General features: G+C 48.6%; 1 gene segment (V, D, J or C); it reads right to left on the reverse strand.

The window, feature by feature from the left end:
• Positions 1-17,471: 17,471 nt before the first annotated feature.
• LOC135886399 (Ig heavy chain V region PJ14-like) lies at positions 17,472-17,933 on the reverse strand. The segment is given in 2 exon segments: positions 17,472-17,779; positions 17,888-17,933. Coding segments are annotated over 2 exon segments (354 nt in total).
• Between the last annotated feature and the right edge of the window lie 3,053 nt (positions 17,934-20,986).

Below are 20,986 nucleotides of genomic sequence, written 5' to 3' on the forward strand. Positions count from 1 at the left end.
AACCCTAACCTTAAACTGAATCATACCCTTATCTCTAATCTTAATCCTATCCCTAACCCTAACATTAACCCTAATCATACCCTTAATGCTATCCATAACCCTAATTTTAGGCATAACCCTAACCACAACACTCTGATTTATTCTGTTTTATGTACATATATTTTAATAAGGCTGAATTTTCCACTTCTGAAATTTTGCTCACTGAACTCTAATTGCTGGGAGGAGTGCATGTGTGTGTATTTTTTTCCCACTAGAAGCCCCAAGCGTTGGATTAATTGCAACATTCTGCGCAGGGCCAGCCATGTGGCATGAAAGTAAAGTTTGGAATAGCAAGACCACTTGAGAATAAATTTGGTAGAGATAGTGAGGGAGCTGCGTATTCTTGTCACTCTGGTGAGAGGAAGAACAATTATGCTTTGTTAAAATTACTACCTATTTTATGTAAAACATCCAATTTCCTGGTGAGAGCGATGGATGTGAGAATGGGGCTGTTATTAAAGGAGAGAAAATAGGGTGCCTAGTTTTGGGTAGGTTCTCAGATTTAATCTCCTCACATTTTACAGACCTTCGGAGCCCCAAAAGGAGACACCCACTCAGAGGGAAGGTTTTTGTCTGAGCTTCTTCTGACGGGTTCGGTCACAGAGACCCCCTTGGGACTGTCACCTGATGTGCTGAAATTACCTTTGAGCCCATTTTCCCTGCAGCCTGGGACTCCAGAACCCTGCCTTGTTGAGCCAGACATGCTAGCCTGCTGCAACACAGACCCAGGGTATGGGCCACGCCCCCAAAGCTGGAGACTTTAACTAAAAACAGCTCAGCAGATTACTCGTCTACAGCACCCAGACACCCAGCTCCCAATGGGGTCCAAACCCCAAATAAATCTGTTTTACTCTGTATAAAGCTTATACAGGGTAAATTCATAAATTGTTCGCTCTCTATATCACTGATAGAGACATATGCACAGCTGTTTGCTCCCCCAGGTATTAATCACTTACTCTGGGTTTATTAATAAACAAAAGTGATTTTGTTAAGTATAAAAAGCAGGATTTAGGTGATTTCATGTAATAACAGCCAGAACAAAGTAAGTCACAAAGCAAAATAAAACAAAATATGCAAGCTTAAGCCTAATACATTAAGAAACTGATTACAAGTAATATCTCACCCTTAAAGATGTTCCAATAAACTACTTTCACAGATTAGATTCCTTCCTAGTCTGGGTCCATTCCTTTCCCCTGGTACAGTCTTTGTTAGATCCAGCAGACATCTCAGGTGGTAAGCAGGGGTTTTCTCATGACTGGCAGCCTTCTTTGTCCTGCTCCACCCCCTTTTAAAGCTTTGGCACAAGGTGTGAATCTTTTGTCTGTGCTTGTCCGCACCCCTGCATCCTCAATGGAAAAGTACAAGGATTAAGATGGATTCCAGTACCATGTCACATGGTCACATGGCACTGTAAGACCCCTAGTCTCCATTCTCCCTGGGTTTGCCCATAGATACACAGGAAGGTTTGCAGGTAAATAAACCATTTAAAACCAATTGTCCTAGTCAATGGGAGCCATCAAGATTCTAAACCACCATTAATGGCCCACACTTTGCATAATTACAATAGGACCTCAGAGTTATACTTCATATCTCTAGCTTCAGTTACAAGAATGATACATGCACACAAATAGGAGGAATATATTTAGCAGGGCCGGCCCACAACATTTTGGTACCTGAGGCGGGGAGCTCAAATGACGCTCCCATGCCCCCTCGCTTGGGCCAAAACTTTGAAAGGTCTCAATTCTGCCTTCTTCTTGTTCTATTCCTCTCACATTACTGCTCTGTTACTTACCCCAATAAAAGAGAACTAACATCTTAAAATGCCTTGTTCAAAAATTGTAAGTAACACTTACATTTGCTGTTCAGGTGTTTGAAAGTTAACTTTTCCTGTCTGCATAGAAAACAGAGGTATTTTTGTCTGTTTGAATAATCAACGTGGTGCTTTCTGTGCCTTCTTGGTTGCAAAGATTTGAACCACTTCCAGAAGGTCCACAGTCTGGCCCAGCTCATGCTCTATTGAGACGGTTGCAAGGACGACCAGCTTCTCCTGTGTCATTGTGGGATGTATATGTGTTTTTATCAACTTCAGCATGGACAGGCTGCGTTCTCCACTGGCAACTGTTACAGGAAGTGTTAGAAGTATGTGCAGAGCAACAAAAGCATTTGGAAAGAGGGTGGTCATCTTATTTGTGCACATGTATTCCAGAACAGCCTTTGGAGTTGATCCTGCTGAAATTTATCTTGAAAGGGCTTTCAGTTCATTACCTAAATCACTCGCATCAATATTGCACATGTCATCATGTGTCAACACTGTCTCTAGTGCCCTGCATTGCTGGTGGAGGTCTTCTTCAGGTATAGTGAGGAGTTTTGGAATATCATACAACATCCCAAATATACTGCTGTGTTCCTTGAGCTGCATGAAACATTCTTCAACTGAATGTATTGCACAATCTAGCACCTGGTTAAAGAATTCAACTTTGAATTGTTGTTTGGGGTCTCTTATGGGATTATCCTGTGCCTCGTAATCAAAATGTCTTCTTCGGTGACTCTTGCATTCTTGAATGGGTGGGAAAATAGCTTCAGTGTGAAGTTCTTCTGCCAACTTCTGTGTACTCTTAAGAACATTTTGAAATCCCTCATCTAACTGGTAAGACTGTAGGTATGACTTTGCTTTGTCCAGTTGTTCCATTGCTCCAGATATATCAAGGTCAACACCTTGGAGTCTCTTGCTTACAACATTTATTTCAAACAGTATGTCATGCCACAACACTAAGCCACACAGAAATTTGAAGTTAGGTATTGTGACAAAGTTCTGTCCTTGACTCCGTGGGTCCTGTGTTTCCTGATGGATTTTGCTAACCTCAGAGGCTCACTGTGACCCTCCACATAGCCCTTCTCTTTCTAGAGGCAAGGGTCACAGTCTACTGAGCCATTTTCATCATAAGCCAGCAAGGGAGGGGAGGAGAAACAACCCTCCCTCGCACAGTCTCTGTTGTCTCCCAGTATCAGTGATTAATCAGGGAGGGGAGGGGGGAGCCCAGGCCCACCCTCTACTCCGGGCTCCAGCCTAGGGACCCTAAAATTTGCAGCTATGGAAGCTGACTTTTTGGAAATAGGACATGTACAATTCCCTGAGCTACTTCCCCACAGCAGCCCCCACTCAATATCTTCTTCACCATTACCTCAGGGCCTCCTTCCTTGCACCTGATATGGATTCGTACTGCTTCGTTCCTCCAACAGCACAGCTTCCTCCTATAGGTCCTGACACCCACACCACACTGACTAACTTGGAGGGTTTTAACTAGTTCCAGACAGTCCTTGATTGACTTCAGGTGTCCCAATCAGTCAGCGTTGCCATGGTGCCATCCAGCCCTGTGCCGTATGCGGAACTGTAATGGTTGGAGGGATAAGAACCACCTGGTGACCCTTGCGTTCTTTTCCTTATTCCGCTGCATCCACTGGAGGGGTACATGGTCCATCACAAGAGTAAATCGCCGGACTAAGAGGTAATAGCGCAGTGTCTCCAGAGCCCATTTGACAGCAAGGCATTCTCTCTCAACTACTGCGTATTTTTGTTCTCTTGGGAGAGGCTTTCTGCTTAGGTAGAGGGTCGGGTGTTCCTCTTCTCCCACCATTTGTGACAGAACTGCCCCCAACCCCACCTCAGAAGCATCTGTTTGTAAAATAAATTCCTTGTTAAAGTCCGGGGCTATAAGTATGGGGTCATTACAGAGGGCTGTCCAAAGGTCTATGAATGCCCCAGGGGTGGCGCCCGTATAGTAGTTCGAATGGAGAGAAACCTGTGGAGGCTTGTGGGACTTCCCGGATGGAGAACATGAGGTAAGTCAATAGGGTGTCCCAATCTTTCCCAACCCAGCTCACCACTTTCCTGATCATGGCCTTGAGGGTCCTATTGAACCTTTCACAAGGCCGTCTGTTTGTGGGTGGTATACAGAGGTCCATAGGGCTTGTACATGGATCAATAAACAGAGATCTTTCATCAACGTGGACACAAAAGGTGTCCCTTGATCAGTCAGTATCTCCTTGGGTAGCCCAACCCAGGAAAAGATCTGTACTAGCTCCTTAGCTATTGTCTTGGAAGCCGTGTTGCGTAGGGGGATGGCTTCTGGTTATTGGGTTGCATAGTCTAGTACAACAAGCACATGTTGGTGGCCCCTAGCTGTCTTCTCTAGGGGCCCAATCAGATCCATGGCTATGTGTTCAAATGGTACCTCTATTATTGGAAGAGGTATCAAAGGGGTCCACAAGTGCGGGCGAGGGCTATGTAGCTGACACTCTGGACAAGAGGTGCAGTATCACCGGACATCTTCATGTACTCCTGGCCAGAAGAACCTCTGCAGGATCCATGCCTGGGTTTTCTCTACCCCTAGGTGTCCTCCAAACAGGTGACTGTGGGCGAGGCTCAATATGGCTTTTTGATGTTTTCGTGGCACCAGAAGTTGATGCATCTCCTGCTCCTGCATTTGCACCATGCGGTACAGGAGATCTTTCTTCACTATAAAGTAAGGTCCTCGACCCCGGACCTTCCCCTCTACCGGTATCCCATCTATCTCGGCCACCTCTTTCCTGACGTTATCATATCTAGGGTCCTCTGCCAGGTCCCACCCGAAAGTCTCTCTCCCGGGACTAACCTGCCTGAGCTCCCAGGGGCCGGCTTCTGCTTCTTCCAATGGCTCATCGCCATCATGGCTGGGGCCAGCCTCCAGCTCACCTTCCGTATTGGTAGTTTCTCTGATGGCTGCTCGTGTCCATCTGCCTACTAGGGTGGTCTTCTGGCCCTGGGTCAGGATCCGGGTTCCCAAGGCCTTTGCGGCCTTCCTCTCTTTTTTTGTCTTCCGGGCCATTTGGGGGGCTGAGAATAGATCCTGAGAAATCTCAGTGAACAGTGGGGGTTGACATTCCCCCAATGATGACTCTCTGCCATCAGAGTCCCCACTTCCCTCCAGCCTCTCCGGGGGAAGTAAATTATCAAACCCTGGATAGTCCCTCCCAATGACTACAGGATATGAGAGTTTAGGAACCACGCCTACTGTCACTTCAATGGCGTTTCCCTGAACCTCTATCTCCACTGGGATGGTGGGGTAATGGCTCACGGCCCCACTCACACACATCACTGCTACACGTTTGGCTTGTAGCAGCTGGCTACTTTTTACCAGCTCACCCGATATAAGGGTGATAGCACTTCCCGAGTCCACAAGCGCTGTAGTCTCTGGTCCATTTATCTTCACCGGCCTGGTGTAGTTATGCAGGGCTAATGTGACTCCTGCAAGGTGGATAAGGGAGCACGGGATCTCTCAATCCCACAAGTTGCATTGCATAGGCTCCTCAGTGTTGGGACACTGTGCTGCTATGTGTCCCCACTCCCCACATGCATAACATCTATAATTGTTTCTAATCACTCCCCTATCATGGAGGTTAGGGGGTTTAGTCCCAGAGTTCCCCCCACTCAGGCCAATCCCTTCCTTCTGGGACCCCGCTGGTTTTCAGCCCCCCCCCCTTCCTCCACCTAGGACTCCCCAGGGGTTTGGCTGTCCCACCTTCCAGGGTTGGGGTCGGGTGCTGGCTTCGAAAGGGGCCTTCCTTGGGTAGTCGGGTCAATTCCCTGGCTGTCATGAGTCTTTCTACCAGCGTGATCATCTCATGATAGGTGGATGGATCTTTCTGGATCTTTCTGGACTACCCATTTGCGGGGATCTGGTGGCAGTCCTCGCATGTAATGGTCCATGACCAGGGTTTCCAAAATCTCCTCCGGGCTGTGCACCTCGGGCTGTAACCACTTCTGCGCGAGGTGTATGAGGTCAAATACCTGGGACCTCGGGGGTTTGTTCTTCTGGTACTTCCACTCCATGAAACTCTGGGCCCATACCGCTGCCGTCACCCCTGATCGTGCTAGGATCTCTGCCTTAAGTCGGGTATAGTCAGTGGCATCCGTGGCAGGCAAGTCAAAGTAGGCCTTCTGGGCCTCTCCGCACAAAAAAGGGGCAAAAATGCTGGCCCACTGCTCCTGGGGCCATGTCTCACGCTGAGCAGTCCTTTTGAATGAGAGGAGATATGCCTCTACGTCATCTTCTGACGTCATCTTTGGCAGACAACCAGTGGCCCTCAGGGTTCGCGTCCCATCTGACCCCCGGGCCTGGGTGGTGAGGATCTTCAGCTAGTCCACTACCTCTCACAAGAGGGCACGATCTTGGGTTGCCTGGCCCATTAATAATTGATTGGTTTCTTGCTGTAGCCGCATAGACTCCTGTTGCGCCATTGCCTGGACCCGGGTGGCCTCCTGCTGGGCTGCAGTGGCTTGTACCAGAGCTCTTACCACCTCCTCCAATGTGATACAAAGCAAACCAAACCCCCCCCCAAACAAATCCAAAACCCCAGTGCACTTTTTTTAACCTCTTTCTTCCGCCACACTGTGAATGATGATCCCGCCCCTAACACCAGTTGTTAAAAAGTTCTGTCCTTGACTCCGTGGGTCCTGCGTTTCCTGATGGATTTTGCTAGCCTCAGAGGCTCACTGTGACCCTCCACATAGCCCTTCTCTCTCTAGAGGCAAGGGTCACAGTCTATTGAGCCATTTTCATCATAAGTCAGCAAGGGAGGTGAGGAGAAACAACCCTCCCTCTCACAGTCTCTGTTGTCTCCCAGTATCAGTGATTAATCAGGGAGGGGAGGGGGGAGCCCAGGCCCACCCTCTACTCTGGGCTCCAGCCCAGGGACCCTAAAATTAGCAGCTATGGAAGCTGACTTTTTGGAAAAAGGACGTGTACAATTCCCTGAGCTACTTCCCCACAGCAGCCCCCACTCAATATCTTCTTCACCATTACCTCAGGGCCTCCTTCCTTGCACCTGATATGGATTCATACTACTTCGTTCCTCCAACAGCACAGCTCCCTCCTATAGCTCCTGACACCCACACCACACTGACTAACTGGGAGGCTTTTAACTAGTTCCAGCCAGTCCTTGATTGGCTTCAGGTGTCCCAATCAATCTAGCTATCTCCACTGCCTTCTAGAAGGATCTTAATTGGCCCCAGGTGTCTTGATTAACCTGGAGCAACTGCCATTTGGTTACCATGGTACCAGGGATTTGTATAGCCTGGGGCTAACATACCTGTTCCTCAGTACTTTACTGTAGCCATCTGGCCATGCCCCATCACAGTATGTTTCTGGTGATTCCATTGCCCTCTGCCACTATTCTCCCACAAACAGTTCCTGTCATAGCATTATCCTCCATAATGGCAACTATGGCATCATCTGTCTTTCCAATTTGGTGTTTGATAGATTTATCACCTCCACTCGACTTTCCCATTGTGTGTCACTCAGTGGTTTCAGTGTCAGAGAGGATATTCCCAGATGTTGCTTCAAAATTTGCCATCGATGAGTTGATGCAGAGAAAAATACATAGATGCTTTGAATTACATTAAAAAATTCAGCAGCCTCACTAGAAGCTGATGCTGCACCAGTGACCACCAAGTTCAATGAATGAGAACTGCATGGGACAAAAAAAGCTCGATGGTTTAACTCTCGGATCCGTGTCTGCACTCCTCTGTTCTTTCCTCTCATGTTGGCACCATTATCGTAGCCCTGACCTCTCATGTCAGCTATCACAATTCTCGTATCTTCCAGCTTTTTAAGAAGCACATTTGTCATACCATCTCCTGTAGTATCCTCAATGTCAATAAATTCTAGAAAATGCTCTCTGATAGTCACCATTGCAGGGACATTTTCAATAGGTTCTGTTGTTGTTACAAAACGCACCATTAAAGTCATTTGTTCCGTATGGCTGATATCAGGTGTGCAGTCCAGAATAACAGAGTAATATCTTGCTGACTTCAGATCTGCCACAATCTTCTGTTTGACTTTTGTTGCCACTAACTGTATGATCTCACTTTGAATTGTTTTTGCAAGGTAGTGGTGTGTGTACATTTCTTGGGTGATGACTCTTCTTAGATGCTCCTGGAGTACAGCATCAAACTCAGCCATCAACTCCACAATTTAAAGGAAATTTCTATTGTTTGGCACATACGGCTGATCTGAAGTTCCACACAGTGCTAGGTTTTGGGTAGCAAGCATTTTCACAATGGCAATGAGCCTTTTCAGAACATTCTGATGCAATCTTCTCTTGATGCTGATCATTTATGGTGGTGTCAGGGTTCCTTCCCCACTCTGAACTCTGGGGTACAGATGTGGGGACAAGCATGAAAGACTCCCTAAGCTTATTTTTACCAGCTTAGCTTAAAAACTTCCCCAAGGCACAAATTCTTCCTTGTCCTTGGAATGGTATCGGTGCCACCACCAAGTGAGTTAGACAAAGATTTAAAGAAAAGAACCATGGAGTTCCTGTTCCCCCTAAATCCCCCCAAGCCCCTTCACCCCTTTTCCTGGGGAGGCTTGAGAATAATATACCAACCAAATAAGTTAACAAAGTGGGCACAGACCAGCCCTTGGGTTTTTAGGACACTAAAAACCAATCATGTTCCTAAAAGCTGAACTTTATTAAAAAGAAAAAAGTAAAAGAAGCACCTTTGTAAAATCAGGATGGAAGGTAATTTTACAGGGTAATCAGATTCAAAACACAGAGGATTTCCCACTATGCAAAACTTTAAAGTTACAAAAAAAAAAAAAAAAAAAAAAAAAAAACCACAGGACTAAATCTCCCTCTTAACATAGGGAAAATTTACACGCTAAAAGAAAAGATAATCTAACAAATTTCCTTCCTATTACTTATGTGATGAAGTGGGGGATTTTCTTGGTTTTTCTTGTTTTTGGTGGGGTTTCACTGGTTTGCATGTGGAGGGGGTGGGACTCAGGCCCGGGGGGTCCAGAGCAAGTGGACTCCCTGAGGGGGCCCACGGCGAGAAACAGGTGTGCTAAGACTCAGAGAGGTGCGGCTCCAGAAGGTGGTGGGGCCTGACCACGAGAGAGAGTGGACCCCCGAGAAGGGCTGTCGCACTGAAAGGGGCACCCCCCCACGGACCGCACGGGACCAAGAGTGGGCACGATCTGTGAGTCCGTGAGAACTTGCAATTTGTAATCTTAGTTGCTTAGTTCAGATATGGCTTTAGGAGATGTATTTTCCCTGCCCTGGTTCCTCGTTGACCCGGAGAGAACAAAAAGGAACACAAAACAAAAACTTTCCCCAATATATTTTAAAGTATTTTATCCCATCATTGGTCCTTTTGGTCAGGTGCCAATCAGGTTATTTGAGCTTCTTAACCCTTTACAGATAAAGAAGGGATTTTATGCTACGCTTAGCTGTATGTTTATGACAGGTGGCCGTTAACCTTAGTCTCATCTCAAGCTCTTTCCACCTATGGAATGCTCTCTGGTGATTTGCTGCTTTCTCATGGCATGCCAGATTTCTAGCCAGATTTTTCCAGTCCTCTGTCCCCAGAGAACCCAGTGTGGCTGGAACATTAGCCTGGAAGAGTTTGCAACAAAACAGTATGCAGCATTCTGGGTTTTTGAGTACATAAGCCATGGCCTCTCCACTTTGTCACCATTGGGGATTTCACGCCAGTAATGTGTTGGATGGAAACTTCTATTTTCATTGTTTTGGGGAACATGAAGTTTTTCACTTGCTGTGGCCCATGCAGTACAAGAAAGTCCCTCAGGCTACTGTTCAAATGGGTCCACAGTCCTGGATCATCTAGACTTAAGGAATTAAACTCAGCAGCAGCTGTTTCTTGTGCCTCCACCACACTCTTTTCTGATCTACACTTTTCTTCAGGAATGTGCATGGTTACATCCATTTGAGATGGAGATATGGATGCTGCAGTAGCTGACAGGTCACCTGCACTCTGACTAACTGGAAGATCAGGCATCTCCTCACCACTCACATCCTCACTGGGGCTGGAAGGCTCACCATGAACATTCGTGTCTATGTATCTCAGGAGAGCTCCTTCCTGCTTAGATAGAAAAGCTTCCTTTGCTTTCTTTCTTTTTCTGAATGCTGCCCCATAGGGGCATTTTCTTCTTTCACTCATGACTGCTGTTCTGTGCCAGCTATAGTGGCTCTCAACACTCAATTGAAGGGGACAAATAAGCAGGCTGGTAACTGGGCCTGAGTGAGGGAAGATATCAGCGTCTTAAGGGCCTAACTGGCTCCTACTACTTCAGTTGACTGCCTGTTCTCCTCAAGTGGGTTCAGGGAAGCAGCAGGAAACAGGAAGGTCCCTGAGAAGCTGGTGTGAATCTGTCCAGGCTCCTGGGCGTGCTAGAGAGGTACATAAGAGGCTCCTCCTCCTCTCTCTCCCTGCAGCTCCTTCTGCTTTCTGTTATTCCCTCTCACCTTTTTTTCTGCCTGCCTCTTATGTCTCTTGTGCCCTCCTTCCTCCAGCACAGCACTCCACCATCTCTGTGCATCTAGAGCAGAAAGAATACATATGCACCAGCACCAGACACAATTTTCTACACTCTGGGTCCTAGTGGCGCACCCCCATGCACACACACAGTCCGGCACGTGAGGTTATTGTCTAAGGGTATGGCTACACTACGAAATTAGGTCGAATTTATAGAAGCCGGTTTTATAGAAATCATTTTTATACAGTCGATTGTGTGTGCCCCCACATAAAATTCTCTAAGTGCATTAAGTCAGCAAACCGCGTCCACAGTACCGAGGCTAGCGTCGACTTCCGGAGCGTTGCACTGTGGGTAGTGTGACAAAGTTCCTCCTCTACCTTGGTGGGTCCTGCACTTATTGGCAGATTTGCTCATTTCACAGATTCATCCTGTGGGTTAGGAAACAGTCCAGAGACCTTCCCCTCTGGTAGAAGCTATAGTCTGGGTCAATTCCTCCTGTGTTTGATCAGGAGTTGGGAGGTATTGGGGGAACCCGGGCCCGCCCTCTACTCCGGGTTCCAGCCCAGGGCCCTGTGGACTGCAGCTGTCTAGAGTGCCTCCTGGTACAGTTGCACGACACCTACAACTCCCTGGGCTACTTCCCCATGGCCTCCTCCCAACACCTTCTTTGTCCTCACCACCGGACCTTCCTCCTGATGTCTGATAACGCTTGTACTCCTCAGTCCTCCAGCAGTACGCCTACTCACTCTCAGCTTCTTGCACACCTCTTGCTCCCAGTTCCTCTCACACACTTCCTCTCCTCTGGCTTCCTGGCTCCCCCTGGCTTGACTGGAGTGAGCCCTTTTATAGCATCAGAGGGGCCTTAATTAGAGTCGGGTGCTTAACTGCCTCACCTGACCCTTAGCAGGTTAATTGCAGTCAGGTGGTCTATTAGCCTGGAGCAGCCCCTGCTCTGGTCACTCAGGGAACAGAAAACTATTTATCCAGTGGCCAGTATATCTCCCTTCTGCTACTCTGCTGTTCCCAACTGGTCTGGGTCTATCACAGTAGCTATCCCACAGTTCCCGCAGTCTCCGCCGCCCATTGGAATTCTGGGTTGAGATCCCAATGCCTGATGAGGCAAAAACAGTGTCACGGGGGATTCTGGGTACATGTCGTCAGCCCCCCCCCCCCCCCATGAGAGCAACGACAGACAATCGTTTCATGCCTTTTTTCCTGGGTTACCTGTGCAGATGACATACCACGGCAAGCATGGGGCCCGCTCAGCTCAGCTCAGCTCACCGTCACCATATGTCATCTGGGTGCCGGCAGACGTGGTACTGCATTGTTACACAGCAGCAGCTAATTGCCTTTTGGCAGTAGACGGTACAGTATGACTGGTAGCCGTCATCGACTATCTGGGTGCTGGCAGATGTGGGGCTGCATTGCTATACAGCAGCAGATCCTTGCCTTTTGGGAGTAGATGGTGTATTACGACTGGTATCCATCGTCGTCGTACTCCTCAGTGAGTTCAGTCAGAGGCACCTGGGCAGACATGTTTTGTCTCCTGGAGACTCAGTGCTGCCGGCAGTCCTATTGCACCGTCTTGACGATGATGGCTAGCAGTCGTAATGCAGCATCTTCTGCCAAGCACCCAGAAGATGCCGATGGCTATCAGTCATGCTGCACCGTCTGCTGCCAGCTTAAGATGTAAAAGATAGATGGACCAGATTTGTTCTGTATTCATTTGCTTCCCCCTCCCTCCGTGAAATCAACGGCCTGCTAAACCCAGGGTTTTGAGTTTAATCTTTGGGGGGACCATTCTGTGTGACAGTTGCTTGTGTTTCTCCCTGATGCACAGCCACCTTTGTTGATTTTAATTCCCTGTAAGCCATGTCATCAATGTCCCCTCCCTCCCTCCGTCAGACAATAGTTTCGCGCCTTTTTTCAGTCCAGACACCATAGCACTGGGATCATGGAGCCCGCTCAGATCACCTTGGCAATTATGAGCACTATGAACACCATGCGCATTGTCCTGGAGTATATGCAGAGACAGAACATGCCAAAGCAAAACCAGGCGAGGAGGCGATTGCAGCGTGGCAACGAGAGTGATGAAGAAATTGACATGGACATAGACCTCTCACAAAGTACGGGCCCCAGCAATGTGCAAGTCATGGTGTTACTGGGGGAGGTTCATGCCATGGAATGCCAATTCTGGGCCCAGGAAACAAGGACAGACTGGTGGGTCCGCATCGTGTTGCAAGTGTGGGACTATTCCCAGTGGCTGCAAAATTTTCGCATGCGTAAGGGCACTTTCATGGAACTTTGTGACTTGCTTTCCCCTGCCCTGAAGCACCAGAATACCAGGATGAGAGCAGCCCTCCCAGTTGAGAAGTGAGTGGCGATAGCCCTGTGGAAGCTTGCAACGCCAGACAGCTACCGGTCAGTCGGGCATCAATTTGGAGTGGGCAAATCTACTGTGGGGGCTGCTGTGATCCAAGTTGCCAGGGCAATGAGAGGCCTGGTGATATCAAGGGTAGTGACTCTGGGAAACGTGTAGGTCATAGTGGATGGCTTTGCTGCAATGGGATTCCCAAACTGTGGTGGGGAGATAGACGGAACCCATATCCCTATCTTGTCACCGGAGCACCAAGCCACCGAGTACATAAACCAAAAAGGGTACTTTTCAATGCTGTTGCAAGCCCTGGTGGATCACAAGGGATGTTTCACTAACATCAACGTGGGATGGCCAGGAAAGGTACATGATGTTCGCATCTTCAGGAACTCTGGTCTGTTTCAAAAGCTGCAGGAAGGGACTTTCTTCCCAGACCAGAAAATAACCGTTGGGGATGTTGAAATGCCTATAGTTATCCTTGGGGACCCAGCCTACCCCTTAATGCCATGGCTCATGAAGCTGTACACAGGCAGCCTGGACAGTAGTCAGGACCTGTTCAACTATAGGCTGAGCAAGTGCCGAATGGTGGTAGAATGTGCATTTGGACATATAAAAGCGCGCTGGTGCAGTTTACTGACTTGGATAGACCTCAGCAAAACCAATATTCCAATTGTTATTGCTGCTTGCTGTGCGCTCCACAATATCTGTGAGAGTAAGGGGGAGACATTTATGGCGGGGTGGGAGGTTGAGGCAAATCCCCTGGTCGCTGATTATGCACAGCCAGAGACCAGGGCTGTTAGAAGAGTACAGGAGGGTGTGGTGCGCATCAGAGAAACTTTGAAAACCAGTTTTGTGACTGGCCAGGCTACGGTGTGAAACTTGTGTTTGTTTCTCCTTGATGACCCCATCCCAGTTCACTCTACTTCCCTGTAAGCTAACCACCCTCCCCTCCCCCCTTCAAGCACCGCTTGCAGAGGCAATAAAGTCATTGTTCCTTCACATTCATGCATTCTTTATTAATTCATCACACAACAAGGGGGATAACTGCCAAGGTAGTCCGGGAGGGGTGGAGGAGGAGGGACGTGCCGGGTGGGGTGGGGGAGGAGGGATGGACAAGGACACACTGCACTTTAAAACTTTAAAACTTTAAAACTTTAACTCTTATTGAAGGCCAGCCTTCTGATGCTTGGGTAATCATCTGGGGTGGAGTGGCTGGGTGGCCGGAGGCCCCCCCACTGCGTTCTTGGGCATCTGGGTGAGGAGGCTATGGAACTTGGGGAGGAGGGCTGGTGGTTACACAGGGGCTGTAGTGGCGGTCTCTGCTCCTGCTGCCTTTCCTGCAGCTCAACCATATTCTGGAGCATATCAGTTTGATGCTCCAGCATCCGGAGCATTGACTCTTGCCTTCTGTCAGCAATCTGACACCACCTATCCTCTTCAGCCCACCACTTGCTCGATTCAGCCCGTGATTCAGCCCGCCACCTCTCCTCTCATTCATATTGTGCTTTTCTGCACTCTGGCATTGACTGCCTCCACGCATTCTGCTGTGCTCTGTCAGCGTGGGAGGACATCTGGAGCTCCAAGAACATGTCATCGTGAGTCCGCCGTTTTCTCCTTCTAATCTTCACTAGCCTCTGTGAAGGAGAAACATTTGCAGCTGGTGGAGAAGAAGGGAGAGGTGGTTAAAAAAGACACATTTTAGAGAACAATGGGTACACTCTTTCACGTTAAATTTTGCTGTTCACATTACACAGCACATGTGCTTTCGTTACAAGGTCGCATTTTTCCTCTTATATTGAGGGCCTGCCGGTTTGGTGTGAGAGATCACTCACGCAGTGCCAGGCAGCAGAATTTGGCTTGCAGGCAGCCATGGTAAGACACAGTCTTTTGGCTTCTTTAACCTTCATAACATGTGGGGATGGTTTCAAACAGCAGCACCCTCATTTCCCATACCAAGCACCCGTTGGGATGGCCATTTAAAATGGGTTTGTAATGTAAAAGGAGGGGCTGCAGTTTCCGGGTTAACATGCAGTACAAACCCAACTAACCCCCCTCCCCCCGACATCCAATTCTCTGGGATGATCACTTCACTCCTCCCCCCCCCACTGCATGGCAAACAGCGGGGAACATTTCTGTTCCACCGAGCAGGAAGCTCCATCCCCCTTAATAAAATCACCCCATTTCAACCAGGTGACCGTGAATGATATCACTCTCCTGAGGATAACAAAGAGAGTTAAGGAATGGATGTTGTCTGCATGCCAGCAAACACTGGGACCATACGCTGATATGCTTTGTTATGCAATGATTCCAGACTACGTGCTACTGGCCTGGCGTGGTAAAGTGTCCTACCATGGCAGACGGGATAAGGCAGCCCTCCCCAGAAACCTTTTGCAAAGACTTTGGGAGTACATGAAGGAGAGCTTTCTGGAGATGTCCCTGGAGGATTTCTGCTCCATCCCCATACACGTTAACAGACTTTTCCAGTAGCTGTACTGCCCACGATTGCCAGGGCAAATTAATCATTAATCATTAAACATGCTTGCTTTTAAACCATGTGTAATATTTACAAAGGTACACTCACCAGAGGTCCCTTGTGCACCCTCAGGGTCTGGGAGCACGCCTTGGGTGAGTTCGGGGGTTACTGGTTCCAGGTCCAGGGTGATAAACATATCCTGGCTGTTGGGGAAACCGGTTTCTCCCCTTCCTTGCTGTGAGCTATCTTCATTGTCTTCATTATCATCTTCCTCGTACCCCAAACCCGCTTCCCTGTTGCGTGATTCTCCATTGATGGAGTCAAAGCACACGGTTGGGGTAGTGGTGGCTGCACCCCCTAGCATGGCATGCAGCTCCGCGTAGAAGCAGCATGTCTGCCGATTTGCCCCGGACCTTCCGTTTGCCTCTCTGGCTTTGTGGTAGGCTTGCCTTAGCTCCTTAATTTTTATGTGGCACTGCTGTGCATCCCTGTTATGGCCTCTGTCCTTCATGGCCTTGGAGACCTTTTCTAATATTTTGCCATTTCGTTTACTGCAACGGAGTTCAGCTAGCACTGATTCATCGCCCCATGTGGCGAGCAGATCCCGTACCTCCCGTTCTGTCCATGCTGGAGCTCTTTTGCGATCCTGGGACTCCATCATGGTTACCTGTGCTGATGAGCTCTGCGTGGTCACCTGTGCTCTCCACGCTGGGCAAATAGGAAATGAAATTCAAACGTTCTCAGGGCTTTTCCTGTCTACCTGGTCAGTGCATCTGAGTTGAGAGTGGTGTCCAGAGCGGTCACAATGAAGCACTGTGGGATAGCTCTCGGAGGCCAATAACGTCGAATTCCGTCCACACTACCCCAAATCCAACCCAGAAAGGCCGATTTCAGCACTAATCCCCTCGTCGAAGGTGGAGTAAAGAAATTGGTTTAAAGGGCCCTTTAAGTCGTAAAAAAGGGCTTCGTCGTGTGGACGTGTCCAGGCTTAATTCGATTTAATGCTGCTAAATTCGACCTAAACTCGTAGTGTAAAGCAGGCCTCAGTTCGCCTCATGTTAAGGCCAGCCCTGGTGATGGTATAACTGAGGCAGCTAAGTGCATGTCTAAAAGTGGATCTCCGTAAACATTTATTTTATTATTAATTGGTTCTATGCAGGGCTGGCTCTAGGCCAGAGACAGAGAAGGGAACACCTTAGAAGAAATGCTATAAAAACAGAGAAGTTGGCTCCAGGGAGGGAAGAATAATGTAGTAGCTATAGCATGAGTCACCCCCCCCTCCGGCGCTCCCCCCCAAAATCAGAAAATAAATTTCAAAAAATGTAATTTAGAAAAAAATCTGAGGAGAGGCTTTTGATGTTAATTTTAGAAAAAAATGCAAGGGACATATCTGTCTCAATCTCTTAGATAGCTTAGAAATTCTCACCACCAGATTTTTGGCAAGGAGATAAGCTCTCTTGCTTCGGTGTGTAAACAACCTCTCACAGACAGGGAATTATTAAGAATCTTCCAGTGTGGGCCGCTTAGGTCACCATTGCAGAATTTAGTCCTGCTTCTTATAAAGCAGTTCGCTCAGGCCACTGTTGAGGCAGGAGACTGGGCTAAGGGGGGCCCGGGAGATTCTTGAGGCTGGCAGTTTCTAGGGTCCCATGTTCCTAATGGCTGCTCAGAGAGAACAGTGATTGTTTCAGAGTGACTGTGGGTAATTATGTTTGGGATGGAGCTTCAAAAGAGAGGCTGGTATAATTAAGCTCCAAAAGTCACAAATTCTTTTTGACTGTTTGGTCTGAGTAAATGTCCTGTTTAACTCATGTCTCAGATTTTGTCCTGCAGGGACCAGTATTTCCACCTCTCCTACTGTAGTGGGGCTTTGGATTCTACAGCAGGCACCGGATTTAAAGACTCCTGGTTCATCTTCCCAGCTACGGGAGGGAAGCACAGTCTGGTGAGTCCGTTTCCAACTGCAAGGGTTTAGGAATGAATATTCCTGGGGTCTTTCCCTTCACTTCTTGGCAGAAGAATAGAAAAATTGAGAGCGCAGCTGGCCAGGTGTCAGAGCTCCTGGGTCTGGTTTCCAGCCCTGGAAGTTCTGAGTCACTGTGTGAGTTTCGGTGATATGGGGTTTAATCCAACAGTGCTTGTAACGAGTTGTGCAATCTGGATGAAGCGAGTACAGTTAACCAAGCAGAGAGAACGCGGTGCTGGCAGCTGCTGCTGTCTGCGACTCTCGCTGGAAGGCTGGTTCTCCGCAAGGTTAGTTTTAGCACTAGTACCTGACAGAGTAATACACATAGGTGTCTCCGGGCTGCAGGCCGGTCAGTTGCAGGAACACTTGGCTCCTGGAGTTGTCTCTGATGACGGTGAGGCAATTTTTGAGAGCATCGGTATAGGCAGTGCCTCCACTAGACCATATGGCTCTGACCCATTCCAGCCCCTTCCCCGCTGGCTGGCGGGCCCACTGCACCACGTAGCTAGTGAGAGAGAATCCGGACAAGCTGCAGGTCACTGTGAGGGTCTCCCCGGGCTTTTTGATTCCCCCACCGGATTCCACCAGGCTGACCTGGGAATAGACACCTGCAGAGGGGGGAGATAAAGGGGAATATTGCAGTGATTCTCAGAGGTGCAGTTATTAGGGAACATGTGGTACCGGGCACCCAGCAGCAGCGCAGATCCCGCCCTTACCTGCTGGGAGCAGCAGGAGGAAGGCGATGGCCAGGCTGGGAGTCATGTCTGCAGCTGGCGGGATGGGAAGCTGAAGCCCAGCGCTGGCTATGAGTGGTGTGAGTGGCCTGCGGCTGGGCTATGAACAGGGCCGGCTCCAGGCACCAGCTTAACAAGCAGGTGCTTGGGGCGGCCAAGGGAGAGGGGCGGCTCCTGCGGCAATTCGGGGGCGGCAGGTCCCTCACTCCCTCTAGGAGCGAAGGACCTGCCGCTGAACTGCCACCGCCGATCGCGGCTTTTTTTTCCCCAATTGCCGCCGCCGATCGCAATTGCGATCGCAGCTTTTTTTTTTTTTTTTTTTTTCTTGGGGCGGCAGAAATGCTGGAGCCGGCCCTGGCTATGAACAGGACCCCGGGGAGCTCATTTGCATGGGCCGGGGGTGGGGACAGTATAATGGGGGACCTAGGAGGAGTGTGACGCTGCAGCTCATTGTGAAATCTCCTGGCAGGTGAGTTAGTGAGTCCGACCTTAGCAGCGAACCTTACATTAAGGTCTTTATTTAGCCCTCCTTACATGTGTAAAACAACTGAATGGAAACAGTTGTGCGCTCTCACTCTCGCTTTCTGAAAGGATCTTTGTCTCCCCCTCTTTAATGTTGGTGTCAGTGTTATCAATTAGGTGCGAGGCACACTATAGATCTACTCCGTTCTCAGGGTAACCTGGTCACTGAGTGTGGAAAAATTGCAAAAGTGATTCGGAATATTTCTGAGGGATTTTTTGGGCTACATTGCTGGAAATAGTTTTGGGGTCACTGTGGCTTGGTCTGAGAAGTGCTGCGGAGATGTGATAGAAACCATCCCTGTGCAGAAGGGCAGCATAAGGCTTCGCCAGTGGATAAATCCTACAGGAGGCTTAGGTGGGGCTCGGTAGCTGGAGAGGACCTTGTGCTGGCTCCTGGGAAAAGGGTGAATTTCAACCACAGAGAATTATCAGCCTCAATAGAAAAGCGATAGATGATAACTGACACACAACCCCTTCCGGTCCATAGCCCTATCTTCGGGCTCCGCATTCACTGCTCTTCGCTAAGGGCTCAGCTTCTCCACTGCCTTCAGTGGGAGAAGGAGGGAGCCTTAAACTGTGGAGCATCTGATCAGAAAGATCTGATGAGTCACTGGGGGCATTCACAGTGCGAGGGCAGATGCACTTGTTCTTTCCTCCTGCTCCGCTCCCTGCGCTCCCTGGGGGAGATGGGATCAGCTCTGTGTGGTGTCCATAAGGGGAGATACGTTGTGGCCATTTTCATTGTTGTGGAGAGTGAACGCCACTAGCGGGGTATTCCGTTCCCTGTTTCTGCAGGGGGAGGTTTTTGTCTAAGCTCAGACCGACTTCCCCTCACTGTGTCTTGCACAGTGATACCGGGCGGTGTCCTCGGGTTTCAGGATGGATATTTGCAAATACACCATGGTGACGGAATTGTCTCTGGAGCTGGTGAATCGCCCTTCGACAGCCTTAGCATACCACTGGCTCGATCCGCTTCCGGAGCTAATAGCAGCCACCCACTTGAGACCTTTCCCAGGAGCCTGATGGACCCAGTGCATCCAGTAGCTGCTGAAGGTGAACCCAGAGGCTTTGCAGGAGAGGCAGAGAGTTTTCCGGGACTTCTCCCATTCCCTCCGGACTCCACCAGCTGGACAGGGCACCTGAGAATAAAGACGCATTATAGATGTTAGTATAAAAAGAGAGATAATACAACATTTATCTGCTTCTGAAAATTACCGAGGGCACAAAATTACCTTTCAAAGATGCTACAGCGAAAAGTAAGTGAACCCAAAGTCCCATTTCCCCCTGTGATTGAAGGGGAAGTTCTCAGGGGGATTTGGTTGGTAACTGCACAGCTCTGGATTATCTCTGTGGATGAAGGCTGGGCAGAGTTGTAACAGTTTTAAACAGGAAGGTGTCACCCCCATTTGCATATCCCGCTCCTTATAAGACACACAAACCCCTTCCATTGATCATCTGAATGACCTGCACTGGAGCTCAGGTAGAAGGAAGGACTATGTTTATGCAGCGTCCACCGCACTGTGTATCATGTTTCTACTTCCGTTGCAGTGGAGAAATAATGACATGATGTTGATGACTTCAAATTCCGAGACATTCATTGCTAGGGGCTGAATTAAAATCTGTTGTGATCAAGGCAAATATTCTCTCTGGCTTTAGTGGCTTTGGCTACCTGGCAGGAGAGATGCAAATTAAACTACCTGTGATTATTGGACTCAGATAGGTGTGAAAGTTTATCCTCTCTTTCAAGACGGGGTCGGAAGTAGAACTGTAGGCCTGCAATTTCAATGGAGGATAATGGAGTTAGGTTCCTAACTCCCACTGACCGTCACAATGATTTTGGCACCTAACTCTCTTAGGGTCCTTTATAAACCAGAGTTTATAGCTTGTTTGCATTTTCACCCCCCAAGCACTCTCTGACTGCACTGTGTGTTTTAAATGTAGTGTACAAGTGCCACTTTCACACTTCTACCCTTTCACTGATGGTGTGATTTTCAAGGGCACCTAAGGGAGTCAGGCGCTCAGCAAGCATTGAGTTCAAGCATCGATGCTAATTGAAGACCTAACTCCTGGGTTCCCTTTAAAACCACTTCTGTAAGTAACAACCTTCTCATTTAACTGATTCCCAGGGGATAATGTACCGGAGCACCGGGAAAATGGTGGAAAGGCCATTATCCAGGTGTAGCAGAAATCTCCTTCTGTCTATTTATAATAGGTTGGATCACTGTCCTGTGGTGTCCGTATCTGGCACAGAAATACGGAGCGGTGCGCTCGGATCTGAGACTGTTTATTGGCAAATACAGCAGGTAACTGCAATGCTACAGCACTAGTGTTTTTAGCCTGCTATAGATTCTCACCTCTTCTACCTACATTCCCTGTCAGCTCCTCTTCCTTGTTTACGTGGTGGTTTTAGTGAAGGGTGTGACCTGAGCTGCAATGAAATGATAAAAAACCAACTAAATATAGCAGGAATTATTCTACCACTCCTTGAGGGGCAGCGAGGGTGGGATGGGTAGGAAAGGGGAGGACGGGGGCGCTTCATAGGTGTTTTATCTTTGTATA

Source organism: Emys orbicularis, chromosome 12 (assembly GCF_028017835.1).
Source record: "Emys orbicularis isolate rEmyOrb1 chromosome 12, rEmyOrb1.hap1, whole genome shotgun sequence".
Classification (NCBI taxonomy): domain Eukaryota; kingdom Metazoa; phylum Chordata; order Testudines; family Emydidae; genus Emys; species Emys orbicularis.